Genomic DNA, 25,877 nt, shown 5'->3' with positions numbered 1-25,877 from the left:
TGTAAATGAATTACCTAATTTCATAATAAAAGTGTCAAACATTTAAATTTCTTAATTAGTGCAATTTTTTTTTTTAAATTTTGGGCAATTATCTACTACAAATTGTATAAAACAAAGCCATTGTCCCCTAAAATATGACAAATGTCTTGTATCAAGTTCCCCAAAAATCACTGGGGGACAAACTATTGGGGGGCAAATGTCCGTTTCAGAAATAAGCACTAGGGGGCAAATGTCCTATCTACCATTTCAACTGGGGGACAAATGTCCAGCAGTCCACTTTTTCATTGGGGGGCAAATGTCCTGGGGGGCAAATGTACGGATCCCGGCTTTTAAACTTTAAACACATGTTTATCATCATGATTTCCATCTGTAGGCAAGAGTACATAACTCTGACAACTATTTTGGCTGAATTATGATCCTTTTTGGACTTTGAAATTTGTTCGGTTTTTAGCTAACCTGTCACAAAGTGACAAGGTGAGCTTTTGTGATCGCGTGGCGTCCGTCGTACTTGCGTCCGTGCGTCCGTCCGTGCGTAAACTTTTTGCTTGTGACCACTCTAGAGGTCACATTTTTCATGGGATCTTTATGAAAATTGGTCAGAATGTTCATCTTGATGATATCTAGGTCAAGTTTGAAACTGGGTCACGTGCGGTCAAAAACTAGGTCAGTAGATCTAAAAATAGAAAAACCTTGTGACCTCTCTAGAGGCCATATTTTTCATGAGATCTTCATGAAAATTGGTCAGAATGTTCATCTTGATAATATCTAGGTCAAGTTCGAAACTGGGTCACGTCGGGTCAAAAACTAGGTCAGAAGGTCTAAAAATAGAAAAACCTTGTGACCTCTCTAGAGGCCATATTTCTCAATGGATCTTCATGAAAATTAGTCAGAATGTTCATCTTGATGATATCTAGGTCAGGTTCGAAACTGGGTCACGTGCGGTGAAAAACTAGGTCAGTAGATCTAAAAATAGAAAAACCTTGTGACCTCTCTAGAGGCCATATTTTTCATGAGATCTTCATGAAAATTGGTCAGAATGTTTATCTTGATGATATCTAGGTCAAGTTCGAAACTGGGTCACATGGGATCAAAAACTAGGTCAGTAGGTCTAAAAATAGAAAAACCTTGTGACCTCTCTAGAGGCCATATTTCTCAATGGATCTTCATGAAAATTGGTCAGAATGTTCATCTTGATGATATCTAGGTCAAGTTTGAAACTGGGTCACGTGGGGTCAAAAACTAGGTCAGTAGATCTAAAAATAGAAAAACCTTGTGACCTCTCTACAGGCCATATTTTTCAAGAGATCTTCATGAATATTAGTCAGAATGTTCATCTTGATGATATCTAGGTCAGGTTCGAAACTGGGTCACGTGGGGTCAAAAACTAGGTCAGTAGGTCTAAAAATAGAAAAACCTTGTGACCTCTCTAGAGGCCATATTTCTCAATGGATCTTCATGAAAATTGGTCAGAGTGTTCATCTTGATGATATCTAGTTCAAGTTCGAAACTGGGTCACGTGGGGTCAAAAACTAGGTCAGTAGGTCTAAAAATAGAAAAACCTTGTGACCTCTCTAGAGGCCATATTTTTCAAGATATCTTCATGAATGTTAGTGAGAATGTTCATCTTGATGATATCTAGGTCAAGTTCGAAACTGGGTCACGTGGGGTCAAAAACTAGGTCAGTAGGTCTAAAAATAGAAAAACCTTGTGACCTCTCTAGAGGCCATATTTCTTAATGGATCTTCATAAAAATTGGTCAGAATGTTCACCTTGATGATATCTAGATTAAATTTGAAACTGGGTCACGTGCAGTCAAAAACTAGGTCAGTAGGTCTGAAAAAAGAAAACATTTTGTGACCTCTTTAGAGGCCATATTTTTCATGGGATCTTTATGAAAATTGGTCAGAATGTTCACCTTGATGATATCTAGGTCAGGTTCGAAACTGGGTCATGTGCGGTCAATAACTAGGTCAGTAGATCTAAAAATTGAAAAACCTTGTGACCTCTTTAGAGGCCATATTTTTCAAGAGATCTTCATGAAAATTGGTCAGAATGTTCACCTTGATGATATCTAGGTCAAGTTTGAAACCAATTTACGTGCGGTCAAAAACTAGGTCAGTAGGTCTAAAAATAGAAAAACCTTGTGATGTCTCTAGAGGCCATATTTCTCAATGAATCTTCATGAAAATTAATGAGAATGATCAGCTTGATGATATCTAGGTCAGGTTCATAACTGGGTCATGTGCGGTCAAAAACTAGGTCAGTAGGTCGAAAAATAGAAAAACCTTGTGACCTCTCTAGAGGCCATATTTTTCACGAGATCTTCATGAAAATTGGTGAGAATGTTCACCTTGATGATATCTAGGTCAAGTTTAAAAGTTGTTCACGTGCCTTCAAAAACTAGGTCATTAGGTCAAATAATAGAAAAACCTTGTGACCTCTCTAGAGGTCATATTTTTCATGAGATCTTCATAAAAATTGGTCCGAATTTTTTATCTTGATGATATCTAGGTCACATATGCTCAAAAACTAGGTCACTATGTCAAATAATAGAAATAACGACGTCATACTCAGTTCAACACTGGGTCATGTGGGGATAGGTGAGCGATTCAGGACCATCATGGTCCTCTTGTTCTTACAAGTCAACGTTTTGTCAAAACTATTTGAACTGTGGCTTTGAAACTTTTAACACTAGTTTATCAACATGATTTCCATCTGTAGGCAAGAGTACATAACTCTGTCAACTATTTTGACTGAAGTATGGCCCTTTTTGGAATTGGAAATTTTTCATACAAGTCCATATTTTGCCCAACATATAACATAACATATTTGCCATCATGGTCACACATTGCCATTTAGTAAAAGACTAATCAAAATCCACAAATACAGGAACATTTTTTTGTTTAATCCATTTTTAGCTCACATGTCACAAAGTGACAGTGTGAGCTTTTGTGATCGCGCAGCGTCCGTCGTCCGTGCGTCCGTCCGTGCGTAAACTTTTGCTTGTGACCTCTCTAGAGGTCACATTTTTCATGGGATCTTTATGAAAATTGGTCAGAATGTTCATCTTGATGATATCTAGGTCAAGTTCGAAACTGGGTCACGTGCGGTCAAAAACTAGGTCAGTAGGTCTAAAAATAGAAAAACCTTGTGACCTCTCTAGAGGCCATATTTTTCACAAGATCTTCATGAAAACTAGTCAGAATGTTCACCTTGATGATATCTAGGTCAAGTTCGAAACTGGGTCACGTGCCTTCAAAAACTAGGTCAGTAGGTCAAATAATAGAAAAACCTTGTGACCTCTCTAGAGGCCGTATTTTTCATAAGATCTTCATGAAAATTGGTCAGAATGTTCACCTTGATAATATCTAGGTCAAGTTTGAAACTGGGCCACGTGCCTTCAAAAACTAGGTCAGTAGGTCAAATAAAAGAAAAACCTTGTGACCTCTCTAGAGGCCATATTTTTCATGGGATCTGTATGAAAGTTGGTCTGAATGTTCATCTTGATGATATCTAGGTCAGTTTCGAAACTGAGTCAGCTGCGGTCAAAAACTAGGTCATTAGGTCTAAAAATAGAAAAACCTTGTGACCTCTCTAGAGGTTATACTTTTGAATGGATCTTCATGAAAATTGGTCAGAATGTTCACCTTGATGATATCTAGGTCAAGTCGAAACTGGTTCACGTGCCATCAATAACTAGGTCATAGGTCAAATAATGAAAAAACCTTGTGACTCTCTAGAGGCCATATTTTTCATGGGATCTGTATGAAGGTTGGTCTGAATGTTCATCTTGATGATATCTAGGCCAAGTTCGAAAACTGGGTCAACTGTGATTAAAAACTAGGTCATTGGGTCTAAAAATAGAAAAGCCTTGTGACCTCTTTTAGAAGCCATATTTTTCATAAGATCTTCATGAAAATTGGTCAGAATGTTCACCTTGATAAATATCTAGGTCAAGTTCGAAACTGGGTCACGGCCTTCAAAAACTAGGTCAGTAGGTCAAATAATAGAAAAACCTTGTGACCTCTCTAGGGGCCCATATTTTTCATGGGATCTGCATGAAATTTGGTCTGAATGTTCATCTTGATGATATCTAGGTCAGTTTCGAAACTGGGTCAGCTGCGGTCAAAAACTAGGTCATTAGGTCTAAAAATAAAAAAAACTTGTACCTCTCTAGGGGCCAAACTTTTGAATATTCATGAAATTGGTCAAAATTTGTTCACCTTGATAAACTAGGTCAGGTTAAAAACTGGGTCACATGCATCAATAACTAGGTCAGCAGGTCAAATAATGAAAAAAACGTTGTGACCTCTCTAGAGGCCATATTTTTCATGGGATCTGTATGAAAGTTGGTCTGAATGTTCATCTTGATGATATCTATGTCAGATTCAAAACTGGGTCACATGAGCTCAAAAACTAGGTCACTATGTCAAATAATAGAAAAAAACGACGTCATACTCAGTTCAAAACTGGGTCATGTTGGGACAGGTGAGCGATTCAGGACCATCATGGTCCTCTTGTTTTTCTTTTGTCTGAAAATCTATGGAAATAATTTGACCCCATTCTTCAATCAATTCTTCGAATAGTCAACCACGCTGTCATCTGACAGCTCTTGTTTGTCTGCGTTCGCCCCCTATTTCCAGAGTTATTGCCCCTGAAATAGTTAAAAATGCACATTTTCACCTTGTGATGCATCAAGCTCAAAAAGTGAATGATATAAATGGATGAAAACTTGCATGAGTCTTTATCATGAAATAAACTTGCTCACCTCTTATTTTTTGGCAGGCTCCAACCCCTGTTTTTAAAGGTATGGCCCCTGAAATAGTCAAAAATGCACATTTTCAACTAAAAATGTGCCTAGCTCAAAAGTATTTGATGTAAATTCATGAAACCTTTCTTGAGTCTTTATCTTGATGTGACCTTGCACACCTGGCATTTTTCTTGAGAATTTTAGTGCTTATTACAGAGTTACCGCCCATGAAATAGCCATAATAGTTGATTTTTTGTTTGTGATGCTCATAGCTCAAAAAGTATATGGCCTAGAATACGGAATCATTTTCATAAAATGTTAGTTTAGGCTATATTACTCCCTTAAGACTGCAAACATTTGAATTATTGCCCCTTATTTGTGACAAATGTACCAGTGGGGGGCACACCCTGTGTCCTACAGACACATTCTAGTTGTATGTAAGCTGGTATCTCAGTATCCACTAATGGGAAAGGATTGAAAGTTCACACACTTGTTCACTGTTATGATATTACATGCAGTGCAAAGGTTCAATAACTCTACTTTGCATTTTGCAAAATTATGCCCCTTTTTCAGCTTAGCAGTTTTTGGTTAAATTCTTATATGTAAGCTGGTATCTCAGTACCCACAAATGGGAATGGATTGAAACTTCACTCACTTGTCCACTGTCATGAGCTGATAAGCACTGTGCAGGTTCCATAACCCTGTTTTGCATTTTTACAAAATTATGCCCCTTTTTCGACTTTTGTATTCATTCAATTGACATGGCTGTTGAATAGTCCAACGTTGCTGTCCTCTGACAGCTCGTGTTTTAGACATGAGCAGTGTCACTGTAAATGTTCGACAACAGTGACAGACATAAAATGCATGAATAAGGTCCTGTGTCTAAACTTAAGACATTTATATGGGAATGCTTGATTTTTCTCCACAGGTTTTTACTCTGAAAATTCAGTAATTTCATATGCAGAAGAACAAAGGAAATGTTTTAATTGATAATTTGTTGGAAGTTCTGATTTTCCCTTTCAGAGTTGATATACTCATTTCATAAACCTCTAAAAAAAATTCTTCTGGATCTAACTTAGTTTTCGAGATATTTCATATTTACTGTGTTTATATTTACTGCAAAACAAATATAGTAATCATGATAAAACAAAGTGACAGTTAAGGTATACCTTTAAAACAGTACTTTTGAAAAAGAGTTCATTGTACTTTTTACATCACATATCATTGTTGTTGTTGTTTTTTTTGTTTCAAAAATATGTTTGACAGTCTATGTGTATCTTAATTTACATTCAGGCTTGGTCGGACATCATTTCGTCAGTTGAAAAACAAGAGAGACTATCATAAACACAGAAACAAAGCTTCCTGGCTGTATCTGTCCAGGCTAGCTGCCATGAAGGAGTTTGCTTTTATGAAGGTATTACATATTTGTAATAATAAATTCTTGATCATAAATGATAAGAAGGGGTATGTGTGTGTTCTTTTACTGAAGCCTCTATATGTAAGTGGTAGCTGACTTCCAGTCTCTGGTCTTTCACCACTGTTAGTGTGAGCCCTTGCTCTTGCGTTAACACTTTCATGCAAGGAAGCCATTAATCTGTCTTGCTGAAGGTGGGTGGTTCAGCCCAGGTTGGAGTTGCCGATGGGTTCGTTGGGGTCAAAGTCACTGTTACTTAAAACAGAAAAGAAGTGTCTTTTCAATAACTAATAAAGTTTGAATAAAAACTTTAGTTACTGGCTTGTACTTTGTGTTGATATGGACTTTACGAACTGAATTGTTATATTTTTATGCCCCCAAAGGGAGGCATATAGTTTTTGAACCGTCTGTCTGTCGGTCTGTCCGCATTTTTCGTGTCCGTCCATATCTTTGTCATCGATGGATGGGGTTTTCCAAAAAACTTTTGGGATGAATGTGTACCACAGTAAGACGAAAAATGTCGCGCGCAAAAACCCCGGTCCGTAGCTCAAAGGTCAAGGTCACACTTAGACATTAAAGGATAGTGCATTGATGGGCGTGTCCGGTCCATACTTTTGTCATCGATGGATGGATTTTCAAATAACCTGGCATGAATGTGTACCACAGTAAGATGACGTGTCGTGCGCAAGACCCAGGTCCGTAGCTCAAAGGTCAAGGTCACACTTAGACATTAAAGGATAGTGCAGTGATGGGCGTGTCCGGTCCATATCTTTGTCATCGATGGATGGATTTTCAAATAACTTGGCATGAATGTGTACCACAGTAAGACGACGTGTCGTGCGCAAGACCCAGGTCCGTAGCTCAAAGGTCAAGGTCACACTTTGACGTTAAAGGTCATTTTTCATGATAGTGCATTGATGGGCGTGACCGGTCCATATCTTTGTCATTCATGCATGGATTTTAAAATAACTACGCATGAATGTGTGACACAGTAAGACGACCTGTCGCGCGCAAGACCCAGACTCTATCATCGGCCATAACTATTCATTTAAAGTGCCATCGGGGGCATGTGTCATCCTGTGGAGACAGCTCTTGTTGGATATGGACTTTAGTTACCAACTTGTACTCTTTGTGGATATGAAGTTTAGTAACTGATGTCTGCTCCATCTGGATTTGGACAACAGGTAGAAAAATTATTAACATCGTTTCAGTTACTGATGTTATAAAAGAGAATTTTAGTTGATATTTTCAGCAGTTTGTAATTACAGTATAATGATTTTGTATTGATATGTACATGTATTTGTAATTCTGTACAATTTACAGGCTCTTTATGACCGTGGTTTCCCAGTGCCTCAGCCAGTAGATTTTAACCGTCATGCTGTCATTATGGAACTGCTCAGTGGTTACCCAATGTAAGATATATTTAATGTTCATTGTAAAAACAATTACATGATGATGATTTATGGTATCCAGGTAACAGTCAGAAAATTGATGTGCCATTCATGGTGAGCTGTTGTGATCATGCTGTGTCCATCATGCGTCCGTCCGGCAAGTCATCCGTCCGTCGTCAACATTTGTGTTTAAACGACATCTCTTCCAAAACAAATGAATGGATTTTGATGAAATTTGGCCATGATGTTCCTTGGATAGTCATCTACCAAAGTTGTTCAAACGGTTCCGCTTGGTTGCACATAGGGGCTGCCAGAGCTAAAAATAGAAAAAACTTCAAACGGCATCTCCTCCTAAACCGATGGTCCGATTTTGAAATAATTTCACACAAATGGTCCTTAGGTCACCCTCTACCAAGATTATTCAAATTATACCGTTTCGTCAAAAAACATGGCCGCTAGAGGGCGTGGTCACTTTTCCCTATATGTATATAGTGGAAACTAAAAATCTTCTTATATGAAACTGCTTGCCCGATTTTAGAATAATTTTACACAAATGGTCCTTGTGTGACCCTCTACCAAGAATGTTCACATTATTTTGATTCATAAAAAAACATGGCCGCCAGAGGGCGTGGTCACTTTTCCCTATATGTATATAGTTGAAACTTTAAAAATCTCTTTTTGTGAAACTGCTAGCCCGATTTTAGAAAAATTTTACCCCAAATGGTCCTCGTGTGACCTCTACCAAGATTATTCAAATTTTTTTGATTCGTTTAAAAACATGGCCCCAGAGGGCGTGGTCACTTTTCCCCAATGTATATAGTGGAAACTTTAAATCTTCTTGTGTGTGAAACTGCTAGCCCGATTTTAGAATAATTTTACACAGGTGGTCCTTGTTTGACCCTCTACCAAGATTTTTTCAAATTATTTGATTCGTCAAAAACATGGCCGCCAGAGGGCGTGGTCACTTTTTCCCATAAGTATATAGTGGAAACTTTAAAAAATCTTCTTGTGTGAAACTGCCCAGCCCATTTAAAAATAATTTTACACAAAGGTCCTTGTGTGACCTTCTTTCCAAAATTTTTCAAATTATTTTTATTCGTCAAAAACATGGCCGCCAGGGGCGTGGTCACCCTTTTTCCCCATATGTATATAGTGGAAACTTTTAAAATCTCTTGTGTGAAACTGTAGCCCGGTTTTAGAAAATTTTTACACAAAATGGTCCTGGTTTGACCCACACCAAGATTGTTCAAATTATTTTGATTCGGTCAATAAACTGGCCGCCCAGAGGGCGTGGTCATTTTTCCCTATATGTATATAGTTTGGGAAAATTTAAAAATCTTCTTGTTTGAAACTGCTAGCCCGATTTAAAATAATTTTACACAAATGGTTCTTGTGTGACCCTCTACCAAGAATATTCAAATTATTCATTCGTAAAAAAACATGGCTCCCGGGGGGGGCGGGGTCATTTTTCTTCTCTAAATCAAAAATGCTAAGCCTTGATATTTGGCATGTGATATCAATTTTGTAATGTCCCCCGTATTTTTAAAATTATTGCCCAGGTTCAAAATTGTGTGTGACATTTATTTATAGGCAACTAGGGGAAACCAACTCTGTACTTTTCAAACACACTTGAAGACTTGACACAGGTAAGCGCTTTAGGATAAGGGACCCTCTTTTTAGCCATCTGTTTTTTTAAAAAAAAAAGATGAGTTATTGTCATCTTTTTAGGGGTTGTGGGGCGTCGGCGTGGGCGCGGCGTCGGCGGGCGTTGCCGGGTTAAATTTTTGTTTAGGTCAGCTTTTCTCCAAAACATCAAAGCTATTGCTTTGAAACTGGAAGACTTGTTCACCATCATAAGCTGCCAGTAAGCAAGAAAATAACTCCATCTGCTTTTGAAGTTTTAAAGGCCCCTTTTGTATTTAGAAAATACAATTTCTGGTTAAAGTTTTTTTTTTAGGTAAACTTTTCTCCAAAACTACAAAGCTATTCTTTGAAATTTGGGAAATACTTGTTCCCCATCATAAGAACCCTGTACACAGAAACTAACTCCATTTGAAATTTTTTCAAGAATTATTCCCCCTTTTGGACTTAGAAATCAGTTTTTTTTGTTAATTTTTATTTTTAGGTCACTTTTATCCAAAACTATAAAAACATTTTTTTAAAAACTTCACACTTTTTTCACCATCTAAGCTGACCCTGTCCCCCAAGAAACAAAACTCCATCCTGTTTTTTGAAGTTTAGGGCCCCTTTTGGACTTAGAAAATATCGATTTCGTTAAAATTTTTATTTTAGGTAAACTTTTTTCTTAAACCCCAAAAAGCTATTGCTTTGAAATTTGCAACACTTTTTCCCCATCATAAGCTGCCCCTTCGCAGCCCCTAACTCCATCCTCTTTTTGCATAATTATTGCCCCTTTTGGACTTAAAAAATCTTTTCTTGGTTGGTAATTTTTTAAGGAACTTTTCTCATAAACTATAAAAAGCTTTGCTTTAAAAATTTGAAACATTTTTAAAATCAAAAGGGGGACACTGTCATAAAAAACTAACTCACCTGCTTTTTGCAAGAATGTGGCCCTTTTTGATTTAGAAAATCAGGGTGGAAATATTTTTTTCTAAAAAAAAAAATAGATGACCAGCCCCCGCAAGGGGGGCCTTTTTTAAATTTTTGCGTGCTGGATGGATTTTAAAAACACACCGACTTTCACAAAAACACTGACACAAAAAGTCAAGATCCATTGCATTAGTCATTTTTTGTTTTTCCTTACCAAACACAGTTTAAGATACCAAGGAATTTTAAATTTACCTGGGGAAAAGGACGGATGTGTTTTGCTTACCACATGTCCATCCTTATGCAATTTAAATCATTGACCCAAAATATTGGTTATTCTTAGATTCCCCTCTCGCTCTTCCATGCATTCCTCAGGCTGCGCCCCGTATTCACTCAGGGCTGTTTCCTTTTAAATTCCCCATTGCTGCTTCCCTGCATTCACAAGGGCTGTTTCCCCTGTTTTCACTCTCTGTTTCCCCGTATTCACCCCTGCTGTTTCCCTGAAAATTTTTGGAGATTCCCTGTTATGATAAGAATTCCCGGGTGATTTGGGGTTAAAATTCTAAAAATTTTTTAAAAAAGAATGATAATTTTCCGGGTGCGGGTACAAAGGGGTTTGGCATGGCGGGTTTTAAAATGAATGTATGGTTTTACGGGGTAACGGGGAACTGTGGTGATACAAAAAATTTCAATGATTTAATCAAAAATTAGATACAAAGAAGTGTGCCCATGATTGATTTCCCAAAAATGATTTAAACTTCACATGAAATGCTGAATGTTTATATCGGGGTTTATTAAAACTCTAAACATTGGTGATCTATTTTGTTAAGGGTTTTCCCCCTCAAAGGTAAATTGAATGCCATTTAATAAAGCATTTTGGTTTTCTTTCCCCGGCGCTGATAATTTTTTCTATCCATAACATGCGGGCAATCAGTATTGCCTTGTTTTTATGCCCCCTCCAGCTGAAGTGCTGACCCCCTCCTTATGGGACTTTATTTTCCCCCAACCTAAGAGAAACCCCCTTTCCCTCCAGCAAAGGGGTTGATCCCCCCATATTAGGTTTGTATATCCTTCCGCTTGAAGTGTTGACCCCCCCCCTTTTATAAGGGGGCTGTATATTTTTCCCCGTGTAAAAGGGGGACCCCCTTTCATTAAAAAGGGCTGTAAAACCCGACCAAACCCCACCCCACAATTATAGGGTTGGACTGTATTTTTCCTGCGGGGTAAAGGAGGTTTCCCCCTCCATTTAAGGCTTATTTTCTTTCCCAGCCTGAAGGGGTCAATATCCCCATTATAATGCCCCCGGGACTGAATTTGGACCCCTCTTTATAAAGAGGATTTATTCCCGCTAGCCTGAAAGTGGTTTCCTTCCTTCCTTTGTTGCCCCTCCACCCTCCATTATAAGGGTGTAGACCCTCTTCTAATGGGAATCCCCTCCATTTTAAAGGTTTCAATACCCTCGCATGGGGGTGGATCCCCTCCATTATAAAAGGAAAAGTATGTCCTCCCGCCGAAAGGGTCGTCTCCTGTTTCAAAGGGGAAAAACTGTTGAACCATGATGTTTACCTAAGAATGTATCATTAAAAGAAAATAGTTTTTAAACCCCCCCGAAAGGCGGGGATATTGTTTTGGGGTTGTCCCCCTGTGTTCCTCCTCCAAAAATGAAAATGCCTATTATTCAAAAATTATTTAAGCTAAAATCACCAAAACTCACATGATTATTAATTAGGACATGACCTTTGCTCACTTTTTTAGCTCACCCGTCACATAGTGACAAGGGACTTTTGTTCCCCTTCGTCCGTCGGTGTTCGTCCCTCCGTGGTCGTCAAAAATTTCTTGTCGCAATAGTGGGGTTTCTTTTTGATTTTTTTTTAAACCCAAAATTACACACAAATTGATCACCCTAAGATCTCGGTTTTCCCTTTTTTGAACTGGCCGATCCCATTTGGGTTCCGAGTTATGGCCCCTAAAAGGGAAAAACACTATTTTTCCTTGTCTGCACAAACAGCTTTTTTTATGATTTGTTTTTACCCAAAAAGGCACACAAATTGTATCACCCTAAGATCTTGGGTTCCTTCTTGAACGGCCAAAATTCCCTTTTGGGTTCCAGGTTATGGCCCCTAAGGACCAATTAGCTATTTTGCCCTTTTCTGCACAAAAGCAGCTTCATTTAGATTTGAATTTTAAACAAAATGCACAAAATTGTTGCCCCAAGATCTCAGTTCCCTTTTTTGAACCCCCGATCCCCCAATGGGTTCCGAGTTTTTGGGGCCCGAAGGGGGCCCAAAAATTTGCTTTTTGACCCTTTCTGCACAATAGCAATTATTTTTGATTTGATTTTTAAACCAAAATTGCACACAACTTTTTTCACCCCCTCATCTGGTTCCCTTTTTTAAAATGGGCAGATTCCCTCGGGTTCCCGGTTAGGCCCCTTAAAGTCCGAATTGGCTATTTTTGGGTTTTGGCCATAAAAAGACTTCTTTATGGTTTTATTTGTACAAATTCCCCAAAAATCTTCAACAAAAATAAAAGTTTTATTCCATACAAATCAATCCATTTGTAGTTTTCCAAATTTTTTTATATCTGATTACCCCCCCCTGATTGTAGCAAATGGATTTAATCAGTAAGTACTTACAGGGCTTATTTGAAATTTCATTATTGATTAGTTTTTACGAGACAATTGGGTATATAATATGGACATTTTTGTCAAATTTCCTCCCTTTATTTTTTTAATTTTAAAGGGAAAACTCCGTAACAATAAAACTGATCTGAATTTTTTTTATTTAAAGTTTTTTGGCAGATCCTTTTTTTGTTATTTACAAAAATTTTCTTTTGAATTTTTCCCTTTTACGTTATTAAAACCTATTTTTAGTTCTTTTTTATTTTTGGCCTTTGGGAAAAAAATGAGACCACTTTTCTGTGGGGAAACTGGTGGTACCTCCCTTTTTGGTGTATTTTTACATATCGTACCTTGTAAGAATTTTGTTTTTTTTTTGGTTTTAAATTTTTTTTCTTTGTTTTTTCCTTTTCCCTTTTGGCTTAGATATTTTTTCTGAGGACCTTTTTGTCCCCAAGTGCCCAAGATAAAGGTAGCGATATAGGCCTCATGGCCCTCTTGTTTTTTTCCCACTTGCCCGTAAAGGCAGAGTTTTTTTTCCCCTTTATTTGTTTGGGGAAAAATTATGAATGCTTATAAATTTAGAAAGTATTTCACAAATCACCAATCTCAATAATTATTATTACACTGACCTTTTTTCACATTTTGTATTTCCCCCTTTTACCCCGTAAAGCAGAGTTCTTCTCAGTTTTGTAAAAAAAAAAGAAAAACCTTTTAAATTTAAAAAGTATTTAGCTGAATCACCAAACTTGCTATTATTTTTGGACATTTCCTTTTCTCGCACTGCCCCATTCCCCCTGATCGGTAAAAAAAACAGAGTTTTTTTCCCCTGATTGGGAAAGGAAAAATGCTTATAATCAAAAAGTATTTTAATTAACACCAACCTCCATAAGGGGCTATAAACACTGACCTTTTTCCAATTTGTATTTCCCCCCTGACCCCCTAAAGGAAAAATTTTTCCCCCTTTTTTGGTAAAAAATAGGGATTTTTGATGTATCAAAATAACCTATTGATGGATCTTTTTGAAACTTTCTCGAATGTAAATCACTAAGATGGGATGCTGTGCAAATTTTGTCAGGAAAGTTTTTTAAAACCCAATTATTTTCCCCTTAAATTTTCAAATTTATAAAATTTAAAATTCCCCCAAAAGAACTTTTTTGGGGTGTGGATTCATTCACTAATTTTCTTTTTATACAAGTCATCTTGTAATCGGTGCTGTTAAAGTTATTAAGATCAATTAGAATCGTCCTCGTTAACGTGTTGGTGGTTGTGTCACATTGAGAAACCTCAAATGATTTTCCGGGGGCGTATACTTCCCATGCACCAGCCCATGCCAGAAGTAATGCCCAGAAAAACATATAGGGTCTTTTTCCACTGTTAAAAGTTGGAAAGTCATCATTTGACCTAAATTGTTTGCATGTGACTTGAAACCAAACAACAAACTAATCTGAATAAATATATTTTTGGAATTAGGGGCACTGGTCTCTAGTAGACTCATTTCTCCATGCTTTTTTCTTTGTGAATTTACAAATGAACAAGGAGAACTGTTTAAATTCAGACAGATAAAAATATCATCATGGCATTACAGCCTAAAGCTGCATAAAAATATTCCAAAATAGTTACATTAAAATGTTATTTCAGAGAGCAATATGTATTTATTGAAATGGCATGACATTTGTTGGTTTCTGTTTTCAGGTATTTTAACCGAGACGTAGACTGTATCCGGAACTTCTTCGCCAGAAGGTTTCATTATGAAAGTGAATTGTATCCAAAATTCTCAGATTTGAGGTAAATAGTAAAAACTATTATCATTTTTTCTTTTAATCAGTTACTTAAATTTCAGTAAAGAGAGAATCCCAGCTGTTTTCTTTCTGCTGGGTGGAATATTGCAAGTTTTACTGGAAAGAAAATGTTTAAGTATTCTTTAGGAAAAAGGGTGGGAGTTGTGCAAAATACAAAATCAATAAATAACCAATATTATGATGCAATGTTTTAGTGTTGAGGATGATTTAAGTTATGAATTTAAAAACCTGAACTAGTATCACTGTCACTCATCAGAAAATGATTGTTTCGGATGTCACAAGATAAACCATAGGGCAATATTTTATTTTACAAAAGTCTTTTCATGATCAGTGTGTCATTTTCTATGACATCATTATATCTTTTCAGAAAAGGAATTGTGGTCAAAATGTTATCAGGAAATTTATTCTTGCTCAAATTCTGCATTTGTTTCATCCCAGGTTTTAATTGTTGGGCCAAAGTATCATGTGTGTTCCTTTTTTTAGCTCATCTGATTTTTTAAAAAAAATCTACGAGGAATTGTCGTCACTTGTTGGCATCAGTGTTGGTTAAAAAATTGTTTAGGTCCACCTAATCTCATTCCTGTAAGAGCGACAGCTTTGAAACTTTGCACTCTTGTTTATCATCATTAGGGGACTATGTAAGCCAAGAACCGTAACTCTGATAAGCATTTTGATAAAATTATGGCCAGTTCTGTACTTAGAAAATTTGAGTTTCTTGGTTAAAGCTTTTGTTTAGGTCCACCTTTTCTCAAAAACTATAAAAACTGCAGCGTTGAAACTTTGCACACTTGTTTATCATCATTAGGGGACTATGTAGGCCAAGACCCATAACTCTGATATGCATTTTGTCAGAATTATGTCCCGTTTTGTAATTAGAAAATTTGAGTTTCTTGGTTAAAATTTTTGTTTAGGTCCATCTTTTCTCAAAAACTATAAAAGCTACAGCTTTGAAACTTTGCAAACTTGTTTATCATCATAAGGGGACTATGTAGTTCAAGAACCATAACTCTAACCTGCATTTTGTCAGAATTATGACCCTTTTTGAACTATAACTCTTTTCTTACATATTGTCCAGCACTTGCAGACAAGCGATGGCACCCATAGGCGGTGCTCATGTTTGAAATTAGCAGTGTTTGAAGCAGTCCTTAGTATATATTTAACTATGTAGTATGGGGAATTTCTGCCATGTAGTTGTGTTATTTTTACAGGAGAACTGGTGACCTAGATGTTGAAGTTGCAGCTAGTGGATTTACTAAAGATCTTGCTGCTAAATTTGATGAAGCTGCGGAGGAATTTAACATTCTCGGAGGTCCAGATAACCCAAGGGTAGAGGAAGATGATAGTCATGATGAAGATGATGATGAATATAGTGATGATGATGAGGATTCACTTGATGGGGAAGAACAAGAAAAAGATATCAAGGAAAATTTCAAAGAGGTGGATACAGAAAAGGGAGTTGATGGAGAGGTTTGTCATGAAAAGAACAATGTTGAAACTGATAATACAAAGTGTGAAGCTTCATTTGATAGTAGAGACAAAGAGTCTGAACACGAAAAAGAGGCTACTGGTAGCAAAGATTTAGATGAAATTGAAAAGGTCACTGAAGTAGAGAGAGACTCAGATGATAATATTGAAGATGATGAAATGTATAATATTAGTGCTAAAAACAAAGAATATAGACCATTTAGAAATGAAGAAAGTAGAGATCATATAAATTCACATCTACATAGGGGGAGAAGTAGGAACTCAGACAGTATGTGTACAACAAGTACAGTGTCGAGTATAGCTCCCGAGGTGATCAGAGCTAAGGTGAAGAAGCAACAGAAACAACAGCAAGAAAGACAGAAAGCTCGTAGAATTAGGAAAAGTGGCGAGGCTTCATTGCAGACAAAACTAAGACGGGATACACAACTGGACATTAAAGAGAGTACATCTAGTGCCTGGTTTTAGAAAAACATCTTGTGACTGGTTCTATAAAACATCTATTCCATCTTCCTTTTACTTCTCAGAATAGTGTTCTTGATATTTTAGAGTGATCTTCTAATTATTGTCAAAGGAATAAAATTGTACACAGTTCTCCTCTGGTGCCAAGCCCTATTTATTTAGATTATCATCTAAATTATCGATAGTGGATAGGAACCCAAGACTTGCTTTAAATAGTTGTAAATATTTATTATATGATTGTTTTGGCTACGTTTTTTTGGGTTTTTTAGCTCACCTGTCACAAAGTGACAAGGTGAGCTTTTGTGATCGCGCGGTGTCCGTCGTCCGTCCATGCGTCGGTAAATTTTTGCTTGTGACCACTCTAGAGGTCACATTTTTCATGGGATCTTTATGAAAGTTGGTCAGAATGTTCATCTTGATGATATATAGGTCATGTTCGAAACTGGGTCACGTGCCTTCAAAAACTAGGTCAGTAGGTCTAAAAATAGAAAAACCTTGTGACCTCTCTAGAGGCCATATATTTCACAAGATCTTCATGAAAATTGGTCAGAATGTTCACCTTGATGATATCTAGGTCAAGTTCGAAACTGGGTCACATGCCGTCAAAAACTAGGTCAGTAGGTCTAAAAATAGAAAAACCTTGTGACCACTCTAGAGGCTATATATTTTACAAGATCTTCATGAAAATTGGTCAGAATGTTCACCTTGATGATATCTAGGTAAAGTTCAAAACTGGGTCACGTGCCCTCAAAATCTAGGTCAGTAGGTCAAATAATAGAAAAACCTTGTGACCTCTCTAAAGGCCATATTTTTCATGGGATCTGTATGAAAGTTGGTCAGAATGTTCATCTTGATGATATCTAGGTCAAGTTCGAAACTGGATCACATGCGGTCAAAAACTAGGTCAGTAGGTCTAAAAATAGAAAAACCTTGTGACCTCTCTAGAGGCCATATATTTCATGAGATCTTCATGAAAATTGGTCAGAATGTTCACCTTGATGATATCTAGGTCAAGTTCGAAAGTGGGTCAAGTGCGGTCAAAAACTAGGTCAGTAGGTCAAATAATAGAAAAACCTTGTGACCTCTCTAGAGGCCATATTTTTCATGGGATCTGTATGAAAGTTGGTTTGAATGTTCATCTTGATGATATCTAAGTCAAGTTCGAAAGTGGGACACGTGCCTTCAAAATCTAGGTCAGTAGGTCAAATAATAGAAAAACCTTGTGACCTCTCTAAAGGCCATATTTTTCATGGAATCTGTATGAAAGTTGGTCTCAATGTTCATCTTGATGATATCTAGGTCAAGTTTGAAACAGGGTCATGTGCGGTCAAAAACTAGGTCAGTAGGTCTAAAAATAGAAAAACCTTGTGACCTCTCTAGAGGCCATACTTGCAAATGGATCTCCATAAAAATTGGTCAGAATGTTCATCTTGATGATATCTAGGTCAAGTTTGAAACTGGGTCACGTGCCTTAAAAAACTAGGTCAGTAGGGCAAATAAAAAAAAAACCTTGTGACCTCTCTAGAGGCCAAACTTTTCATGGGATCTGTATGAAAGTTGGTCTGAATGTTCATCTTGATGATATCTAGGTCAAGTTTGAAACTGGGTCAACTGCGGTCAAAAACTAGGTCAGTAGGTCTAAAATTATTAAAAAAAATTTGACCTCTCAAGAGGCCATATTTTTCAATGGATCTTCATGAAAATTGATCTGAATGTTCACCTTGATGATATCTAGGTCAGTTTCAAAACTGGGTCACGTGCAGTCAAAAACTAGGCCAGTAGGTATAAAAATAGAAAAACCTTGTGACCTCTCTAGAGGCCATATTTTTCATGAGATCTTCATGAAAATTAGTGAGAATATTCACCTTGATGATATCTAGGTAAAGTTCAAAACAGGGTCCATACCTTCGAAAACTAGGTCAATAGGTCAAATAATAGAAAAACCTTCTGACCTCTCTAGAGACCATATTTTTCAATGGATCTTCATGCAAATTGGTCAGAAATTTTATCTTGATAATATCTAGGTCAACTTCAAAACTGGGTCACATGAGCTCAGAAACTAGGTCACTATGTCAAATAATAGAAAAAACAACGTCATACTCAAAACTGGGTCATGTGGGAAGAGGTGAGCGATTGTTTAAATAGCCCACACACGTTCCAAACATTCCAGACCACTACTCTTTTCTTTATAATGACTTATAGTATGTGCAGAATCGGCTGAATAGTCAAAGGAATATGGCTCTAGTGACTGGTTCTAGATAAACATCTGACTGGTTGTAGAAAATACCAGTGAATATTTTTCAAGACCTCAAACAGTTCACTTTATACTTTAAAAATTAGATTTAATTATACCCCCACAAAACGAAGTTTGGGGGTGGGGGGTATATAGGATTGAGCTTGTATGTTGGTCGGTCGGTCCATTGGTTTTCATGGTTTCCGGACAGTAACAAAGGCTTGACAGATTGAAATAATTTTTGGTACACAGGTGTAACATCATAAAATACAGGTCATGTTTGACTTTGAGGTCTAAGGTCAAGGTCATAATGACCCGGAACAGTTAAACAGTTTCCGGATGATAACTTGAGAATGCTTGGGCCTAGGATAATAAATTTTGGTACAAAGGTGTAACATCATGAAATACAGGTCAAGTTTGACTTTGAGATCAGTAGGTCCAACGGTTTCTGGATGAGAACCCTTGGGCCTAGGATCACAAAAGTTGATAGGGAGGTTGGTCATGACCAGCATATGGCTCTATTGATTTGAGGTCAGTAGGTCAAAGGTCAAGGTGACCAGGAACAGTTAAACCATTTTCGGACGATAACTTGAGAACGCTTGGGCCTAGGATCATGAAACTTAATACGGAGGTTGATCATGACCAGCAGATGATCCCTATTGATTTTTAGATTTGACTTTGACATTGGCTTATTTCTGTGACAAGGCCGTATTGTGGGGGTATAATTCGTCACTCCTGTGACAGCTCTAGTTTAATTTAATGGCTATCAAGCAATAACTGCTTTAGACTGCTTTAGATTTTACATCTCATTCTACTCACCATCAAGCACGAGATTTGAGATGTTATGTAAGCCTCTATGTCTTTTAATTATGCTGTCTTCTCTATTGCTTACAGTTAGAAGAATGATCCTGTAATAATAAAATATATACTGGATATCTTTTTGTTTTGCATGTTTGAAAAGCTACACTGTTGAAAACCTGTATCTCTTCCTTTTTTCTTTGCTTAGATAAAAAATTTGAGATGAAAATTCAAAAGCTGCTGCAACTGAATGTTCATGTTCCCAGGGCTTACGCTGTCAGTCGCCATTATCGCCATTTGCGATTATTTTATTTAAATGGCGAATATTTTTTTCATTTTGGCGACAGGAACTGGCAATTATTTTATTTAACAGCTGCATAAATGATTTTGCCAAGTGAGACAGTAACCCACAGTCTGCTGGTGTAGAAAATCGATAGAGCGGACTGTTTATTACCTTGTGTATTCCAAACACGTGTCAACTATGCCGATAACATTGCCTAACAGACAACAATTAAACCGATTATAAGCGGAAGTTAATCTTACTTATCTAGCTATCAATCAGATTGAACTGACAGGCTACTGTTTTGGAACATTTTAAAACGCCAACGCAAATTTTCTTCAACAAAGCAATTTGTACAGGCAGTTTCCTGATGAAAAATTAAATTGCCATCTATAGTTACCGCTAATTTAATTATCTTTAAAAACATATAAACTGACCTAAATGTCGACGATTTCAAAATATCTTTAATCAGGATTTAGGTTAGATCTACAATGTATATCTGTTTTTAATTTGAAACGAAATTGTTCGAAGCGAAAAATATCTTTCTTTCTTTTTTCTCGAATTTTCAGAATTTATTAAGAACATGAATTTGTTGAAATATTACAGGCCAGATATTCTTAATAGTCTGTTTTTTTTTTACCAAAACAATTCTGGCATAATAAATGTTTGTTTTGCACATTAATTAAAAAATTATCGGGAAACCCAGTCCTATTCGTACTGCCTCTACTGTTGTAGAGGCCACATATGAATAAATTCATATAAACGTATCGTTTCTGACGGCCCTTTGCTTTGTGTTCTCCCAAATTCTTCTTTAATAATAACTTCCGTGTACATGATGCATTCTTCACACACATATTCTTATTAACTTATAGTCATCACAATATCACAACATCATTGATAGCAACTAGCCTTAAATTTTATGGAAAGACCCACCCAATGTTTATTTAAACGCGATTTAAATGCATTTACTGAGGGTGCTGACACTACATTATCAGGTAATTATACCCCCACCAAACATGTTTGAGGGGGGTATATAGGAGTCAGTTTTGTCGCGTCCCGTCGCGTCCCGAAATCTATTATCTCAGTTATTACCAAATGGATTTGATTCAAACTTAAAATACATGTTCCACCTTATCACCCACATCATGTGACACAAGGTGCATAACTCTTGACACCAAGTTTTCATGAATTATGTCCCCTTTTACTTAGAATTTAAGGTTAATTTTGTTGTATTTTCACTATATCTCAGTTATTACTAGATGGATTTGATTCAAACTTAAAATAGATGTTCCACCTCATCACCCACATCATGTGACATAAGGTGCATAACTCTGACACCATTTTTTTTATGAATTATGCCCCTTTTTACTTAGAATTTAAGGTTGATTTTGATGTATTTTCACTTTATCTCAGTTACTACTGAATGGATTTGATTCAAACTTAAAATAGATGTTCCACCTTATCACCCACATCATGTGACACAAGGTGCATAACTCTGACACCAAGTTTTCATGAATTATGTCCCCTTTTACTTAGAATTTAAGGTTAATTTTGTTGTATTTTCACAATATCTCAGTTATTACTAAATTGATTTGATTCAAACTTAAAATAGTTGTTCCACCTCATCACCCAGATGATGTGACATAAGGTGCTTAACTCTGATATAATTTTTTTATGAATTATGTCCCCTTTTACTTTAAATTTAAGGTTGATTTTGATGTATTTTCACTATATCTCAATTATTACAAAATGGATTTGATTCAAACTTAAAATAGATGTTCCACCTCATCACCCACATCATGTGACACAAGGTGCATAACTCTGACACCAATTATTCATGAATTATGCCCCTTTTTACTTAGAATTTAAGGTTAATTTTGATGTATTTTCACTATATCTCAATTACTACTGAATGGATTTGATTCAGACTTAAAATAGATGTTCAACCTCCTCACCCACATCATGTGACACAAGGTGCATAACTCTGACACTATTTTTCTTGAATTATGTCCCCTTTTACCTAGAATTATGTCTCCCTCAGGAGACATATTGTTTTTGCCCTGTCCGTCCGTACGTACGTCACACTTCATTTCCGAGCAATAACTGGAGAACCATTTGACCTAGAACCTTCAAACTTCATAGGGTTGTAGGGCTGCTGGAGTAGACGACCCCTATTGTTTTTGGGGTCACTCCGTCAAAGGTCAAGGTCACAGGGGCCCGAACATTGAAAACCATTTCCGATCAATAAATAGAGAACCACTTGACCCAGAATGTTGAAACTTCATAGGATGATTGGTCATCAAGAGTAGATGACCACTATTGATTTTAGGGTCACTCCATCAAGGTCAAGGTCACAGGGGCCTGAACATGGAAAACCATTTCCGATCAATAACTAGAGAACCACTTGACCCAGAATGTTGAAACTTCATAGGATGATTGTACATGCAAAGTAGATGACCCCTATCGATTTTGGGGTCACTCCATTAAAGGTCAAGGTCACAGGGGCCTGAACATTGAAAACCATTTCCGGTCAGTAACTTGAGAACCACTTGACCCAGAATGTTGAAACTTAATAGGATGATTGGTCATGCAGAGTAGATGACCCCTAAGGATTTTGGGGTCACTCTGTGAAAGGTCAAGGTCACAGGGGCCTGAACATTGAAAACCATTTCCGGTCAGTAACTTGAGAACCACTTGACCCAGAATGTTGAAACTTCATAGGATGATTGGTCATCAAGAGTAGATGACCACTATTGATTTTAGGGTCACTCCATCAAGGTCAAGGTCACAGGGGCCTGAACATGGAAAACCATTTCCGATCAATAACTAGAGAACCACTTGACCCAGAATGTTGAAACTTCATAGGATGATTGTACATGCAAAGTAGATGACCCCTATCGATTTTGGGGTCACTCCATTAAAGGTCAAGGTCACAGGGGCCTGAACATTGAAAACCATTTCTGGTCAGTAACTTGAGAACCACTTGACCCAGAATGTTGAAACTTAATAGGATGATTGGTCATGCAGAGTAGATGACCCCTAAGGATTTTGGGGTCACTCTGTGAAAGGTCAAGGTCACAGGGGCCTGAACATTGAAAACCATTTCCGGTCAGTAACTTGAGAACCACTTGACCCAGTATGATGAAATTTCATAGGATGATTGGTCATACAGAGTAGATGACCCCTAATGATTTTAGGGTCACTCTGTTAAAGGTCAAGGCCACAGGGGCCTGAACATGGAAAACCATTTCTAATCAATAACTTTAGAACCTCTCGACCCAGAATGTTGAAACTTCATATAATGATTGTTCATGCAGAGTAAATGACCCCTATTGTTTTTGGGGTCACTCCGTTAAAGGTCAAGGTCACAGGGGCCTGAACATTGATAACCAGTTCCGATCAATAACTTGAGAACCACTTGACCCAGAATGTTGAAACTTCATAGGATGATTGAACATGCAGAGTAGATGACCCCTATTGATTTTGGGGTCAGTCTATTAAAGGTCAAGGCCACAGTGGCCTGTTCATGTAAAATCATTTTTTGGAAATAACTTGAGAACCACTTGACCTACAATGTTGAAACTTAATAGGATGATTGGACTTGCAGAGTAGATGACCCCTATTTATTTTGAGATCACTTGATCAAAGGTCAAGGTCACAGAAACCTGAACAGTGACTTGAGAACCACTAGGCCAAGAGTGTTGAAATTTAGCGGGATGATTGGACATGCCAAGTAGATGATCCCTATTGCAACCAACCATCAGTGTCTCTTTGACTTTTGTTCCTGACCCCTATTGACTTAGGGACTTTACATTGGGGGAGACATGCCCTTTTTTACAAAAGCATTTTCTAGTTTAAGGTTAATTTTGATGTATTTTCACTATATCTCATTCTGATTGGCTTAGAGCCAAAGGGGAGTAACCTTTTTTTAGCTCATCTGATTTTTTTGAAAAAAAAAAGATGAGTTATTGTCATCACTTGAGCGGTTGTCGGCGTCGGCGTTGCCTGGTTAAGTTTTATGTTTAGGTCAGCTTTTCTCCTAAACTATCAAAGCTATTGCTTTGAAACTTGGAATACTTGTTCACCATCATAAGCTGACCCTGTATAGCAAGAAACATAACTCCATCTTGCTTTTTGCAAGATTTATGGCCCCTTTTGTACTTAGAAAATATCAGATTTCTTGGTTAAGTTTTATGTTTAGGTCAACTTTTCTCCTAAACTATCAAAGCTATTGCTTTGAAACTTGGGATACTTGTTTACCATCATAAGCTGACCCTGTACATCAAGAAATATAACTCCATCTTGCTTTTTGCAAGAATTATTGCCCCTTTTGGACTTAGAAAATCAGTTTTCTTGGTTAAGTTTTATGTTTAGGTCAGCTTTTCTCCTAAACTATCAAAGCTATTGCTTTGAAACTTGGAATACTTGTTCACCATCATAAGCTGCCCCTGTATAGCAAGAAACATAACTCCATCTTGCTTTTTGCAAGATTTATGGCCCCTTTTGTACTTAGAAAATATCAGATTTCTTGGTTAAGTTTTATGTTTAGGTCAACTTTTCTCCTAAACTATCAAAGCTATTGCTTTGAAACTTAGAATACTTGTTCACCATCATAAGCTGACCCTGTATAGCAAGAAACATAACTCCATCCTGCTTTTTGCAAGATTTATGGCCCCTTTTGGACTTAGAAAATATCAGATTTCTTGGTTAAGTTTTATGTTTAGGTCAACTTTTTCTCTTAAACTATCAAAGCTATTGCTTTGAAACTTGCAACACTTGCTCACCATCATAAGCTGACCCTGTACAGCAAGCAACATAACTCCATCCTGCTTTTTGCAATAATTATTGCCCCTTTTGGACTTAGAAAATCATTTTCTTGGTTGAGTATTATGTTTAAGTATACTTTTCTCATAAACTATCAAAGCTATTGCTTTAAAACTTGCAACAGTTTTTCACCATCATAAGTGGACACTGTACATCAAGAAACATAACTCTATCCTGCTTTTTGCAAGAATGATGGCCCTTTTTAGACTTAGAAAATCATGGGTAGGACAATATTTCTATTATACAAAAAAAATCAGATGAGCGTCAGCACCCGCAAGGCGGTGCTCTTGTTTAACCTTTGTACTGAGTTTCTTCCCCTTAACTTCCAGGAATTAGTCTATTTTTAGAAATCCTATTTTTAGATTTTCAATATTTTAGGTATTTTTCTAACTTTTTTATTATAAGTCCTATGTAAAAAGTAAAAACATTTTTCCGTGATAACATGGGTCAGTAAGACACTTTTTTGTATTCACTTTTAGTGTATCTCTAATATTAGAGATTTAATATATTTACTAGTATTACTATACTAGTATTATACTAGTATTACTTATATGTGGAAGCCCAGGATGAAGTACTCCAAAGTATTTTTAAGATTCCTTATGGTTGCCATTCTTCTGAGACAAGACCGTATGGTGGGGGTATGAGTCACTCCTGTGACAGTTCTAGTTCATTCCAGGTATCAATTACTCTTTGACTGAAAACACTTCTTCTCAATTCAGAGTTAGATCGTCTCTTATACAACATATACCTGTTACCCCTAGTTCTGTTCTGACCTATCAAGGAGAAAAACTTTTCACTGTTAACTCTATCATACCCATGGACGATCTTGAACACCTGTATCATGTCTCCCCAAAGCTTTCTATATTCCAGAGTAGGTAAACCCAACAACCTTAATCTTTCACAATATTCTCTGTTACCTAAATCTGCTATAAGCCTAGTTGCCCTTCTCTGGACATTCTGTATAGCAATCAAATCTTTCTTCAATCTTGGATTCCATACTACAGACGCATATTCCAAATGTGGCCTAATTAGTGCCTTATACAGGGACAGAAACATATCTATATATATATGTAAAAGTCCTAAAAATGAGACCCAAATTCCTGTTTGCCTTATTTACCTTTTCATTGATATGAATAGAAAACTTCATATCTGCATCAAAAACAACTCCCAAGATCTTTCTCACTATGTACCCGACTAATTTCAGTAATCTGATTGTTACTACTTTTCATATAAAAGGTATCAGTAATTTCCCTTTTCCCAAAATGCAAGTGCTTGCA

General features: G+C 36.9%; 1 protein-coding gene across 1 annotated transcript in view; it reads left to right on the top strand.

Annotated features, from left to right (window-relative positions):
* Nucleotides 1-19,631, top strand: part of LOC123566356 (serine/threonine-protein kinase RIO2-like) — a 29,600-nt gene extending 9,969 nt beyond the window's left edge. The window contains 6 exon segments of the mRNA XM_053549979.1: nt 6,044-6,164; nt 7,488-7,651; nt 10,765-10,879; nt 11,463-11,464; nt 14,415-14,507; nt 15,730-19,631. Coding sequence (XP_053405954.1) covers nt 6,044-6,164; nt 7,488-7,651; nt 10,765-10,879; nt 11,463-11,464; nt 14,415-14,507; nt 15,730-16,471 — 1,237 coding nt within the window. The 3' untranslated portion in view covers nt 16,472-19,631.
* The last annotated feature ends 6,246 nt before the right edge of the window (nt 19,632-25,877 follow it).

This window comes from Mercenaria mercenaria, chromosome 8, assembly GCF_021730395.1.
Source record: "Mercenaria mercenaria strain notata chromosome 8, MADL_Memer_1, whole genome shotgun sequence".
NCBI classification, from domain to species: domain Eukaryota; kingdom Metazoa; phylum Mollusca; class Bivalvia; order Venerida; family Veneridae; genus Mercenaria; species Mercenaria mercenaria.
Note: the sequence above shows the minus strand (reverse complement) of the source record. Positions and strands in the feature narration are given on the sequence as shown.